This window comes from Sceloporus occidentalis, unplaced genomic scaffold, assembly GCF_023333645.1.
Source record: "Sceloporus occidentalis isolate IW3139 unplaced genomic scaffold, rSceOcc1.0.p SCAF_4, whole genome shotgun sequence".
NCBI lineage: Eukaryota > Metazoa > Chordata > Lepidosauria > Squamata > Phrynosomatidae > Sceloporus > Sceloporus occidentalis.
In genome coordinates, this window is record NW_028316984.1 from 19,304,313 (window position 1) to 19,319,549 (window position 15,237).

Sequence of the window (15,237 nt, forward strand, 5' to 3'; positions counted from 1 at the left end):
TGCAGCTCTAGGCCAGGGTCTTTCTAAAAATGTTGGACTGCAGTTCCCTTCAGTCCTAGCCAGCAGTCAGGGGTAAGGGATGAAAGGTGTTGTAATCCAACAACATCTGAGGGCCAGTTCTACTCTAGATATCTTCATTTGCTTCATTTCCAGCACATGAACAGCAACTCTGCACTAATGAAATCTAGGTTCTTGCAAGGATGTCATGGTCATACTGAAGGCATTCCAGCCACGTGCATCAACATCTTAAGCACTATCTGTTTTGGGATGAATGAATCCAGCAGCAGAGTTGCAAAATCCACTTTCTCTGTTTTAATTTATCCCATTTTAACAATGTATATGAAAGGAAACCCCATTAATGAGCTGGAAGTTCTTTTGTGTTGGTAACATTTCTTCCCCTTTAAAGACCATATTTTATGGGATTTCTATCCCTCCCTTCATATCCACACATTCCCATTTCAGAAGATGGGTTTACATTGTTTTGAAAATTTATCTGGATAAATTTAATTTTAAAAAACACACACGACCAGAACTCCTATATGCACACGCACATGGAGACACATATACAGAGACCAGCATCCTGTTGGATAGTCACAATTGTTGTTGTGTGCCTTCAAATTATTTCCAACTTATGGATACCCTAAGGTCAACCTATCACACAGTTTTCTTGGTAAGATTTGTTCAGAGAGGGTTTGCCTTTGCCTTCCTCTGAGACTGGGAGAATGTGGCATGCCTAGAGCCACTCAGTGAGTTTCCATGGCTGAGATATGGTCTCCAGAGTCCAGCAATCAAACAGCTACAGCACTCTGTGTCTCTGGTCACAACTAGAGTAGACCATTCAATCAACTGCTGAATGGTGAGTCAACAAGTAAATAAATCTACTGGATTCAGTATGTCTGCCCTAGGCCTGTTACAGACAGCCAAAATAAAGCTGCTTCGAGTCACAGTGGAGATATGGTGTTTCAATGATGCATGCGTCCTAAGAGTCCAGAAATCGCACCAAAGCCACGCTCCAGCCCTAAGGACTGGAGCGTGGTTTTGGTGTGGCTTCTGGACTCTTGCATCATTGAAACACCATACCTCCACTGTGACTCAAAGCAGCTTTATTTTGGCTGTCTGTAACAGGCCCTAGTTAGGACTAAAAAAAGAATTTAGGCCAAAGTCTGTGTGACACAGTGACACTGCAGTTGCCAAAGAATATGAATATACTCTTTAAACACAGAAATTATAGTACCAGCAGGCAACCACAAAAAGAAGAGCGGCAATCAATGTGTGGTACAGGTAGCACAGGCAGCAAGAATCTGAAGCCTATCTTATGACATTGATTCAGATGCAGAAAAGGATTACCAAAATGATCAGAGGACTGGAGGAGCTTCCCAGTAAGGAATATGTGCTCCTGTCCTGCTGGTGGACATCCACCTGAGAAACTGGCTGCACTAAATGGCAGCATACATGATATAGCAAGGCTCTCCCTATGCTATTCTGTTCAGACCTGTTCAGGTCTGCCTCTCCCATGGCTCAGTTGGCTGCAAGTAAAATTGTTGGTCTGCACTCTGCATGCATACTAGAGTATTCCTGGAAAGCTCCGTTCTCAAACAATGGACACAATTTGTGACAAACACATTTTCCATAACAAAAGATCCCTATTCTCAGCAATGTGAACCAACACTGTGATCAGACAGAAGTGAGGTTAATGTGCTATGTGGACATAACAGAGAAAATAGAAATAACGTGCTTGCCTATGTAGTATAATTTAAAGACTTCCTTTAGGGACTTATATGATAAACATTTTCCTCTCTTAAAATACAATTAAAGGAGATGAAATTGCCCAGTGGAAAAAGGTGATATTTCTGTTCTTATTAATTGTAGGATAAGAATCAAATATATGAGTTAAAAATATCATCTAGGTTCATCAGCTTCTAAGCACACCTGCTGTTCTCCATTTCAATCTCAAACGTTTCCAGGTCAGAAAGGTGAATAATTATTAGAGAAGATAAACCAGAATTATAAAGGCATTGAACTGACTGTTTTTAATAGGTTCTTACCAATTAACTGTCACTCCAGGGAATACATTCTATTTCGAAAGAGAATTTATCACTGAAAGAAATGTTAACAACAATTACTCCACGTCCAATTGGAACATTAGCCCCAGAAACAGACGGGATCATTCCTTTAAGTCTGCCAAACATTTTAGCAAATGACACTGGCCCTTTAACAGATGGGCTGCTTACTTCTTAGCTTGCCAGGATACTAATAAAGACATTGGCTTTTGTAGAATGAAGGACATATACCTCTCAAATTGCCAGCATCCAGACTGGGAGTTAGATGTTTTTTAGAAGAGGAGGAGGAGGAGGAGGAGGTATGACAATGACACTCAGGCTACCAGTACAAGACATATGCTACAAAAATTCCAGTGACATTACTGCAAATCTTAGTCAAACTCCAATTAGCTCATTAAAGCCACTGGGCATGCATATTATTAATAAGTATGACCTCTATCAGACATGCTGCCTTTTGTGCCATACAAGGAATTTGGGGAGGTATTTTATATTCAGTTCATTTTAAAACAAATGCAGTTACAGTTTGAGTATCACTTATCCGGAAATCTGAAATACACAAAATTCAAAATTGTCTACATGGTTGTTGAGATACTGACACAGCCACTTTCTGATGGTTCAATGTACAGTCAGCTCTCTGTATCCACTGATTCTGCATCCATGGATTTAACTATCCATAGCTTGAAAATATTGTTTAAAAATAATAATTCCAAAAAGAAAACATTGATTTTGCTATTTTATATAAGAGACACCATTTTACCATGCTGCTGTGTATAATGGGACCTGAGCACCCACGAATTTTGGTATCCACAGGGGATCATGGAACCAAACCCCAATGGATACCAAAAGCCAAATTTCATGCACACAATTATTACAAATATTGCACATAAAATTAACTTTAGGGGATATTTGTATAAGGTAGATATGAAACATAAATGAATTTCACATTTATACTTCAGTCCCATCTCCAAGATATCTCATTATGTATATGCAAATGTTCGAAAATTCCAAAAATGTCTGAAATCCAAAGCACTTATGGTCCCAAGCATTTTGGATAAGGGATGTTACCCAAACAAGTGAGGGGCTCCCCCCAACAGTGACAGTGTTTCTTTGGGTTTTGGGGGAATTATTAGCTCAACAGGAAGCCTGCAAGGCATTGGGAAACTTAAGGGATCATTTCACCTGTGTATACCAGTACTAACTACAGAAGGATTCCAAGTTTAGTGAATAAAGAAGTTTTTTTAAATATATATAGAAATATCCAAGTGTGCAACCAAACATGTGAAAGAAGTTCAGTCAGAAACATCATACAGGGCTAACTGAAACAGAGGCATGGAAAACTGGTTAGCAGAGGTTTAGGGTTGTAGAGAGGTTGATATTTACCAGTACTGAGGAAGAATCCATGGAAAGCTGGGTGTGGCTAAGACAGTGCCTGAGGAAAATAAGGAAGAGGGAGCTCTGCATGGTTGGACAGAGCTCTGGTAGCTGGCAGTTGTATGTGCAGAATGACCATGTGTGAATTGGATATTTATTCCCTGTTTGGTGCCCTCAGGGGATACTTAACATTTCCACAAGAAGTACAAACACTATCATTGCTTTCCCATGGAATTGACAAAAATGACAGTTTCAGTAGACAATCTTAACTCTGGATTAAGTATAAAAGAACTCGATGTAGGGCAATCTCAAGAGAGATGGATAGATGGTTCCCTAGAACCATCATTGGGAATACAGTAGGGGGTACGTAAGAGATATGGTCTTACTCACCTTAGTGCAGTGGTTCCCAACCTGTTCTCTGAGGATCCCTTATGGTTCTGTGTGCACTTAACCCTAACCCTCCCTTGTAACACTATTCCTAAACACTATTAACTTGTAAGACACAGGGTAGGCCTCTTAGGAGCTCCGCCATAGAAATTGATGCTAAAAAGAGCTCAGTGAGCCAAAAAGGTTGGGAACCCCTGCCTTAGTACAATAGGACCACCTCTGTCTCCAGTGCAAGAAGATACATGGAAAACTTGAGCGGGGGGAGAAAGAAGTGATCAGTAAACCCATTTAACCTTTATTTTGTATCAACTAGATCCTTCACAGGTTTTCTGGTCAACATTCCTTTCCCATGGCAAACTTGCTAGTGTTCCAGAGGTCATCAGGCAGGAAAGCTTTACTAGTGGTCCACAGGATGAATGCTGCTTCTTTCTCACTAGCTGGACAATGGCATCTGGACAGTGACAGACACATTACCACAGCCAACCAGTGGTTATCTGCGTTCAGGGCACTATTGTGCCCTTGTTGCCATTGCTCAGCCAGGGGAAAGCCTTTGCACAAATAAATTTCCTTGCACGATGCCCAATAATGTACTGTGCAAACCCTGATTATACTAGCCTTAACCACTAGCAGGTTTCTGGTCTTTGTGATGTGCACATACAGGGACACAGTAAATACTACAACCCAAATAAATGAAGAACAGTCTAGTCCAAGTAGTCAAATAATCACATGTAAGGAAAGGGATATGACTGAAGTATATTATCCTCTATGTCTTAGGTCTTACCCAACTCTCTCCATAAAGGAGCTCCACACTGCCACCCCATTCACCAATGATGTGAGCACATTGGCAACTGAAGGCCCCAAACCCTGTCAACTAATCTCTATTTTTAGGCAAAGGCAATAGGAAGTCAAATTTTATTCTAGAGGCAAACCCCATAACATGGCTTTAGAAGCTGCATTGGCAATGTAAAATATTAGAATCAAAGGAACCATTCTAGCTTTTGAACATATAGATACTCCTGTGTTCCATGAATCCACAATAAAACTTGAAGTTAATTAAGCTGTTTCTCAGGTGAGATGTTGCACAGGACAACAGATTTGGGGAGCAGATTATCATGCTCAGAAATGATTGTCTGATTAGGGCACAATATGAGGAGGTGAATTTCAGAGTACAATTAGTTGCAAAGAATTTCATACTGTTGTTTTCCTACCCCCTACCAAGTAATGCCTAGCTGTCATTAGCACAAGTATGAGGGTTATGAGTCATGCCCAGGGCATACAGGATCTCTCTATAATGCCAGATTGATCAAAGATGCTGTGCAGGGATTTGCATAGTGCTCCTAATTCCTCCCCTTCCTTCTCCCCATACAATCCTCAGAGAACTTACTTTTTGGTTTTTCTGAAGAAGTAGAGAAATAAAGAAATTCTACTCAATAGAATGATTGTCAAACATTTCCAAGTTAATTCCTTGTCAACAAAGGAATTTGTTCAGCCAGACACACAGCACATGGCAACTGTGATGTACAAAGTCAGAGAGCAAAGTGTGGCATAGAATGCTTGATGGGGACTTCAGAGGTCTAGGCTCTAGTACCCATTAAGTTATAAAACTCACTGAGTGACTGGTCCTTGCAAGTCACCAATAAAGGGGGAAAAGTAATCAAATGCGGTGTGTAGGAAGAGCAATGTATGAGTTGTTATTGTGCAAGAGCCAGCAAAAGTCTGAATAAAGGGGGAAATGTGTTTCTCTTAAGAGAGAAATGATTGGTAAGATTGGTGGCAAGACATCTGGGATGCTATTTCTGGGGTAGCTTTCCTGATTTCCTGCTGCAATGGCACATCCTACTTCCTCACTGAAGACATTGCAAGAACCACATTCCCCTCCCCTCCACTCACCTTTCCCGCTCCTCCTTCATCTTTTCCAATTCTTCTTCTTTGAGAGTTCCAGGCTTGGAGTTCGCTTTCTGATCCCCTTTCACACCTTTATCCTCTTTTTTCTTTCCAAACCTGATTAAGAAATTGGGAAAGGTCATATGAAGAGAGAGAGAAGAAATAGCAGGAAAAGTATGCAAAATGCATACTGGGTGATTAAAACAACAGTATAATGTGATTTGTATTTCAGCTACGCCTACTGAAATAAAGTGGATAATATTATTCAATAAACTAAAAATTCCTCAGAGTATGAGTTAACTAACTTTCCATACACTTGGAGCTTAATTTTTTTCTAAGATACCATCAGTTAATGTATGCTAGAGATTTCTCAAGATGCTGAATGAATGAGATTTTTTAAATACTATCCTACTATTAGCATAAATTTTGAAGCAGCTGAAGGGGCTCCATTTCCCCAAGGACAGTTTGTGTCTAAGTAATCCTTGGAAGCCCTCAAGCCAAGGCACAGAACCTCTGTGCCATGTTCTTGAACTGAAGTCGCTGCACAGTATCCGCTGTTATCCAGTCTGTATCAATATAAATGGTGCTCCTCTATATAAACAAAACAGTGCTCACTTAAGGGGGGGGCACTGTTGCGATGTCTTTTTTCATTATAAACACACAACTTCTAGACACTAATCATAGAATCATAGAATCGTAGAGTTGGAAGAGACCACAAGGGCCATCCAGTCCAACCCCCTGCCATGCAGGAAATCCAAATCAAAGCATCCCTGACAGATGGCCATCCAGCCTCTGTTTAAAGACCTCCAAGGAAGGAGACTCTATCACCTTCCGAGGAAGTGCATTCCACTGCCGAACAGCCCTTACTGTCAGGAAGTTCCTCCTAATGTTCAGGTGGAATCTCTTTTCCTGTAGCTTGCATCCATTGTTCCGGGTCCTGTTCTCTGGAGCAGCAGAAAACAAGCTTGCTCCCTCCTCAATATGACATCCTTTCAAATATTTAAACAGGGCTATCATATCACCTCTTAACCTTCTTTTCTCCAGGCTATATATAGGTCCTCCAAAAAGTAAATGTTCATGTGTGCTAAGACATCTATTTCCCCCAAGTGGAAACTATAAGTGGCTTGAAACAGAGCGAAAGGTTTTTGCATCACAATGGCTACAGTTGAAACTTATCATTTAAATCTGTGTGATTTGTTTTTATACTGGTCAATGACCGAATAAATTTTATTACTATTACTATTACTATCATTTAAATCAATGCATTATTCTACTTTTACTTGCTGAATTTGAACATTTAGTTACTTCCCTGACAGTTTAACCAAACCATGTAAGAATACAGTGTAGGATTTAAAACAGCGGTCCCCAAACTGTGATCTTTAAGAGATTTTGGACTTCAGCTCCCAGAAGTTTCAGACATGTTGCCAAATAGAACTGAAGCCCAAAATCCCTTAAAGAGCACAGTTTGGGGACCACTGATTTAAAATGAGAGAAATGCAGATTAGAGCAGAGTTACATAGATACTGAATTGGATACTGAATTGGATACTGAATTAGAGAGCCAGTGTGGTGTAGTGGTTTGAGTGTTCGACTGAAACTCTGGAGATCAGGGGCTGAGTCTCCACTCAGCTATGGAAACCCACTGGATGACCTTGGGTGAATCACACACTCAGCTCCAGAAAACCCCCGTGATACATTCACCTTAGGGTTGCCATAAATCAGAAATGATTTGACGGCACACAGCAACAACAATACCAAATTTTATTAAACTGTTCTCTTGCCAAAATTATAATTTGTGTCTTACACTTTTAAAATACAGATATCATTCATCTAAGTGTCCATAAAATTTATGGGCCATGATAACCATGTGGTGGCATAATCACCAGCAGTGGGGTAAAACAGCTGTGATGGGAAAAGAGGACAGGAGAGAAAGCCAGGACAGTCAAGAGAACTGTCCTGCAGGTCCCTGAACTACCTGGGAGGCTGCAGCACAGGATTCTCTGGTATATAGACAGGGCTTTCTCTTCTGTTCCCCTAGTCACCACAACAGCACAGCTAAATAAGCAAACAAAGCCTTACACCAGAATGTTAATGTAAGTCACCAACATGATGGCAACAAGTATTTTTAGAATGTCTTCGATGACAAATATTTGTGGAATATTTTACAGTTCACCCACCATTTACGCTTAATTCCCTCATTATATGTTCATAACATGACTAATCAGAATGGCAGTATCATAGACCAGAACCACCTGCTCCTTGGGCCATATTTAATCTCTTCTGTACTGTAACCTTGCAGATAAATTTACATGAAATCTGGAGTCCAAAAAACCATGTTCCCAAATAAGTACATTCTGTATTTATCAGCATAATCTACAGGTGATTTTTCATCTCCTTTTCTGAAAAGGAGAAAAATGCGCTTTTATTCATTAAACAGCTCTCTATGGCCTGCAGCATGTTGGCTGAGCAATATTTTTCTGGTATGTTGGCATTTCTCCAGTGACCAACACTGAAATCCAACATTTCAGTGCAACCTTATATATCTCAAATTACTAATGAGTTCAAGCCGTGAGACTGCAGTAGACTACAACATAGTTAGACCCTAAAAAGTAACACACTGCCTCAGACATGTTTGTAGTGTTCACTACAAACCGCTCACCAACAACCAAGCTAAGAATGCCACAGTTCAACATGATGCATTTGTATGAGATAGATATCCTCATTCATTTGTGGGACTATTGTGTGTGAAAGTGTGAGTACAGTACATTCACATGCAGAGTGGAGATGCTCCATGCTGGCTGGATCACTGAAACCATCAGCAGAACAGAAATGGGTTCACAGAGTATCAAAGTACTCTGTGGGGGAAAATTGCATGCCTCTAAAACTGACAACAATCTTTGAAAAATTTGTACAAGACTGTTGTAGTTTTTTTGTACAACTGTATAAGCCCTTGAGCATATTGTTTCAAGACTCCATCACTGGTGGATAGTAGCTACCATTGTGGCAAGGAAGTGAATTTGCTCCAGGTTTTGGACAACTTTAAAGAGTTATCCAAGTGGTAAAATTTATTTAAAGGACAAGGTTCAGCTCTTTGGAGAGTTCCTTCAAGACTACAGAAAATCTGAAACAGATTCACCACTCCACTGACATGTGAGCTAATAGCTGCCACCACATTGTCACTGTTTAAGAAGCAAAGGGGAAGGATCTAGGAAAGGATTCCATTCTCAATGTGCCATACAGATCCTAAAACATTTTGTTTTTGTTAGCTCAGTTCTTCTAATCGTGGGTGCTAAGATGTGGTTTCCTTTTAATAGAGTGTCACCAAAGTACAAGGAACTGGGGTATGTGGGAGGGAAGACAATGACAAAAACCTAAATATAATCAGAGAACACAAAAAAAAAAAAAAAAAAAAAAAAAGTGGAAAGAGAGCCAATTACCACTTTAAAAAATGAGCAAAACCTTCATTGCAGGAAAATCACAGCTTTCTGGTCTCCTCCTACTGTTGGGGAACACATTGGTAGAAGAACCCTCTTTTTACTTGGACTTCTAGAAAGCATAGAAGAAACCAGAAGAGCAAACCATTGTGGCATAGTGGTTTGAGTGATGGACTACAAATCTGGAGACCAGGGTTCTATTCCTAGCTTGGCCATGAAACCCACTGGATGATCTTGGGCAACTTGCATGCTCTGCATCTGGGGAAGGCAATGGCCAACCTCCTCTTAATAAATCTTGCTAAGAAAACCCCATGATGGAGTCGCCTTAGGGCTGCCATTAGACAGAAATGGCTTGAAGGCACACAAGAACAATAACAAAAAGGAGCATGTCCGGAGATGTTCTGTGCAACAGTAGCTCCCTCCAAAAAAGTATGTGGAAAGCTAATATACCCAGAATACACCATGCACCACTTTACATATCTCACAAACACAATGTGACCAAAGATCACACGATTGTTGTCTACAACTTAATTTGCTCAAAATCCCATTATCTGCCAAAAAGTACAAAGAAGAAGATTTCAATATAAGCCTTATAATACAACTTCACAAATATAATCAAATGCACTGTGTAAAATGCCCCACAAACCAATTCTGGAAAGGTCTGAATCTAATAGCAGCAGAAAAGAGAGCTCTCCTGTCTAATACATACATATTCAATGGCTAAAGGAGCCGATATTGTTCATTCCATCCTGGCCACATTCCAGATCACACATTTGATATTGCCGCCTCCTTTCTAACACAGCTTCATTTAAGCAGGGCTTAGGTACAGTATGTGATTTTTCATTTATAGATTTTAAAAACTATTACTGCCTCAGTGTTTTCTATTACTATAGGGAATAAGGCAAAACCAATTACATAATAAAAAGAAATGAAGCAACAAAAAAATTACTTGTCTCTTCCCCCTACTCCACCTTTCAAATATAGATAGTTTCTTTTGCACAGAGGAAAAAGAATATTTTGTGTGTGTGTGTGTGTGTGTGTAATCACTGCAACTATGACAATCATATGAGGGCACTGGTATCTGCTAGTATAATTTCTGTTACCAGAAGATACTGCTAAATTCAAGGAAGATTGTAAGCTAAGAAGCAGTTAGTAAATGAGTTTCTGTTCTTGTCTTGGCTTCACTCCGGAGCAGTGTAAAGTCGCACAGTACACCTACACAGCTAAATATATAATCTCTAAGCCCCAGGATGGAAAACCTCTAAAAAGTTATTTTGTCTTTCACTAAAAATCTCTTTAAAATCTCTCTCTTCTAGTCTAAGAAAGGCACAGAAAACATGAAATGGCACCATGCTTTATTCTATGCTTCATGTTTTTCAGTGACTACTATAGGCAATCCCTTTGTGCAGTAAAAGCAAAGCACTCCTTCAAAAATGATGGGACACCATTATAGCAGTACAACACCCCAATCATGAACACATTGAAATGTCAAGGTTATCCTCGTGCAGCAAATATTAAGGATTCCTCTTGGGAAAATTTTGTCTTCATGTGGCAAATAAATAAAGAGGAAAAAAGGATTACGATTATCTGTCAGGAAAGAGTTCTACTAGCTGTGGAAAGGCAGACCTAAAAAAGTAAAGCCACCTAATGTTTAGAGCAACAAGAGTTAACAAGACTCCTTCAGCGTGTGTGTGTGTGTGTGTGTGTGTGTATACCTTCTTCTTCACAGTACAAACATGTTGTCTGAATTCAGAGTAGGAAAGGAAATAAATAACAGCAGCATTAGACAGAAAAGTGGCAGAATTGAGAGAGTAACAGTAGATTTCTTAAAGGCTTGCAAGGTAAACATCTAGCAGCACTCCTTCTATACTAGGGAGAGGAACCTCATGGAGAAGGTGCATTTGAGTGGCCTTATTTCTCTTTCCTCTCCCCATCCCTGATTCCTTTTGTGACATGACTTTTTAGATTGTAAGTTTGAAGGCATGAGCTATATGCCTTTTATACTTAGAAATACATGGGAGGGAGGGATATCAGCATCCTCGGAGGTCAAGCTGGAAAACCTGGTGGTAATTCACTTTTCCAAATACTGTCCATTGCCCTTTATTCTTTTCATCAGGTGTAACAGAAAGCACATCCTCTGGTCAGTACCTTGAGCTCATGCCTTTATCCTGCATAGTTATGTAATTATGCAGTGATGACAGAAATGCTCCTTTTTTATCTTATTAGAGGGCTACACAAATTCATGGCAGATAAGGCTAACAGTAGGTCAGAACAGACTGCAGAAATAATTCATCTTGAGACCACTTTGGCTCAGTGCTAGAGAACTTTGGGAACTGTAGTTTGTTGTGGCACCAGAGCTTGCTAACAAAGAAGGCTTAATGTCTCACAAAACTACAGTTCCCAGAATTCCCTAGCATTGAGCCAGGGCAGTTAAAGTGGTCTCAAGCTTCATTATTTCTGCAGTGTACTAGTCATGGGGCTCAAACATCTACCTACAACAACACAAGCAGTTTGCTTTTGGGTACAATAAGCCCTCTGTATCTATGGATTCTGCATCCACAGATTCATGGCTTAATGTTGTTGTTTTTTAATTTCCAAAAAGCAAACCTTGATTTTTTCCATTTTATGCAAGGGACACTACTGCATTTTACTACCCTGTTGTATATAATGGGACTTGAGCATACATGGGGTCCTGGACCTAAACCCCAGTGGATACCAAGGCCCCACTGTATTTGCTAGGAGAGTGCTTTTGCCCCCCACGTCTTGATTCTGAGTTTTCCATGGCCGCCTGGTTGGCTGCAGTGGGAAAAGGGTGCTAGACCAGAAGGATACTGGACTCAAACCTTTAGTCAGACATTGCTAATTTTGTAAGGCAAGAAGGAACGTAGAAAAAAAGGAACAAAGCACTTGAATATGAAATGTTTCCAGAATTGACCCCCCCCCCCCCAAAAAAAAACCTTTATAAAGAGAAGGTGGAAGGGAGAATAATGTTAATAACATTTTGGCCTCATGCCACTCTGCACACTGTTTTGGTGACACAGACTCAAGCCTGTAATGCACTATGAAGGCAGCCTCAGCTCTAAAGCCATTAGCATGCTGCCTATAATGGAAAGACAATATTCCAAATGCACTGTGCATAGTAGGTGTGCATACAAAAGCAGAAGGGATTCTCTTTTGTGTGACTTGCCATCAAAAAAGCAAAAATGAATGAGTCATCCTAATGTGAAAGCCAACGTACAGTACCTGAGAACAGGTTGTACAGTTATAGTGGATTTCCATTTTCTGATGTTGGTTTTAGCATCAAGACCCTGAGAACTAGAAGTGGGCTAAGTTGTAAAGGCTCACTGCTGGCTACAGGTATACAAACCAATAAGTTTTGCAATGGCAGTATAAATGGCACCTTCTAAAATACCCGAATGTGCTCTAAAAAGAAGGGTGCAGAGTGTTCCAAGGAGGTGCACTTTGGCTAGCAGACCACTTGGATGCTGTACAAGAAACAGGAGTCCCCCACCCTCACTGGAGCTGGGTTACAAAATTCTGGCTAGGAGCAAAAAAGGATTGTAGGACTTAGTTTCAGGAGCCCTCCCCCAAACTGCAAAACACTGGCTCTGTCATTTGAATACCAAATGTGCAATTGTACAGAAGAATATTTGTTATTGTACCTTATCATCTCTGATGCAGATGAAAGCAATATTTCTTTTTTTCTGTGAACTGCCCAGGTGATGGTAGAAACAGATTATTCCTAACCCCACTGACATCATCTTTTCTTTGTTTCACTTTTAATTTTGAGACAGGCTGAAAACTAACTTGCTGTACTATGAGCCTACTATGTTGCGCCCGCAATGAATTTCATATATACGGGACCTAAAAGCGGTGGCCATGGTAACATTTCATTTCTGTGCTGAAGAGCCAGTTTCCACATCTCAAATGTGTTGATATTTACTTTGAGGATTAAAGAGCAGGGAGGTCTACAAAGTCCCTAGACTTTTAATGCAGGAAAAACATCTGCTGGACAGAGTCCCAAGCAGATTGCTAGCTAAATTCAGCAACTGGGAATTCTTTTGGTTAATTAGGTCTCCCATATCAGGAGATGCCACTGGAGCTCACTGAGAGCACAACGGTATTTGAAGCATTTTGTGAGGAAAGAACATGAATTCAAAAGGTCACCATGGTGGGGGGGAAACAACAAGAGCATGAACAACAGAACTCATGGCTTAGAATGGTGTCATCTGTAGAAATGATCTGTGTTTGGAAAAATTCAAAGTGATTTGTAAACTTCATGAAGCAAAAAATAAAGCAAATATGTGTGTGTGTGTGTTGGGGGGGAAGACAGCACAAACACATTCATCGCTGCACCTACTGATGCAGTGACAAGGCTTGGAAGAGAAGAATGGGGGGTTATGTGCAGCCACCAACAAACCCATTTGCCCACAAGCCTGGAAGAGAAGATCTCTGCCTTCAATTAGCAAAAATGCTCAGAAAAGGATGTTCCATTACAGTATTGCTGAAGCAGATTTTTGCCAGAGATCTAGTTTTCAATGGCACTAGACAGGTTTCCTTTCCCTTTTGCCAGATCTTAACACAGACTTGGAGCCACATGCTCACACCATTATCAATACAATTTTTCACTTCTTTCCAATTCTATTACACAACACCAGAAAAGTCTGCTTTGTAGACTAACCAACTAGATGAGACATACTGTAGCAGAGGATACTTTCAATTTTTTTCAGCCTTTTCCCATTTCCGAACACCAGTTGCAACTGTCGTCCCTCTCTCTGCCTCTCTCATAAACATAGAGAAATGGGGAGAGGAGTGTATTAAGATAAGAAACAAAGAAACAAGCAGATGGGATTGTGACAAGAATCTTTTTTGTAAAGAGAGAAGAATGTGTGGAGTGGATTTCTTTTCAAAGAGAGAAAGACTGTTCTTCCTAGGCTTTTTCACCCTGGCTTTGTAAAGAGATGGTTGTTAGGCTGTAGTGAGGCCTATCAGGAAAGTGGAGGCAATGCTGAATTTTTAGAAAGGGACCTGCAGAGGACTTAGACCTAGGGGGAACAATGTTAAAAGCGTTTTTCGTCTTCTTTATTCTGGGGTTGGGGTTGCTACTTGCTGACTGGAAAGGAAAAATCTTTCTGCATGTTTTCAGGTGTATGTTTACTGGCTAGTAAGGAAAAAAATTGCTATTAAAAATAGTTCATGGCAGCTTGGATATATGGTGATTTCCAACTGATGGCGATTCTCTATTCTTTCACTCACTGGAATGTTGATTAGAGGAGAGAGCTGCAGGCAATTCATGCTCAGATACCACATAGTTCTTCCTTGGGAAAACAAGTTTTCTTAGATAGGCCACCTCATGTATTGCTCTACTCGTGAATCCAATTGTTGTTCCCAACTAGATTAGACAAAATAAATCAATGGGAACATGGTAAGGAAAACACTTATGTGATTTCCACCATGTCAATAAGTATGCTCTAACTATTTGATTTAACCCAGCAATTGCTGCAACCTACTCCAGAAAGCAGCCTACTCATATCCCTCTGCAGTTCCAGACTACTGGCATCTCTTCTGCATCTCTTCTGGGTACATGTCAGCCCTCCCATTTTTGGGAGATGGGCTTTCTTAGAGGCCTAACTCTCTGACACTGGGTTGTTATTTTTGCTGGATATCTTTAAGTAGGCATTTACAAGTCTACCCTGAAAAATAGTGAAGAATCACGGAAAGTTGTACATACGTGCATCGAGGTCACCTTTACGAGATCTGGTAGTAGCTAGGCTCCACAATGTTCATATGTCCGTGTGCACACACACGCCCCACAAACAGACAGGACTAGACAAAGACATTGCTAGAAGAGAAGGGCAAGATAGTGCCCTCCTCTAATTCCATATACAGAAGCCAACCAGGCCTCTGAATTTGAATTCAGTGCTGGCAATGTATTGGTGTCCTCCACTGCACTACAGAAAATTTTGGAAGTGAAATGTAAGTTGTGTGACTCACACAGCTCTGACCTCCAATGCCTTATTGCCACTTTCTACTTCCTAGTGGCCTCATTCAGCCTACAGCAGGTCTCCTACACAGTGTCCATTTGTAGAGTTACGTGTGTAC

At 40.5% G+C, this 15,237-nt stretch overlaps 1 protein-coding gene across 2 annotated transcripts in view; it reads right to left on the minus strand.

Annotated features, from left to right (window-relative positions):
* PARD3B (par-3 family cell polarity regulator beta) overlaps window positions 1-15,237 on the minus strand; it is a 574,817-nt gene that overhangs the window by 176,437 nt on the left and 383,143 nt on the right. For both annotated transcript variants that reach the window (XM_089519344.1, XM_089519343.1), the window contains exon 19: window positions 5,709-5,819. In XM_089519344.1, the coding sequence (XP_089375470.1) occupies window positions 5,709-5,819 (111 nt within the window). The remainder of the gene's footprint in view (window positions 1-5,708; window positions 5,820-15,237) is intronic.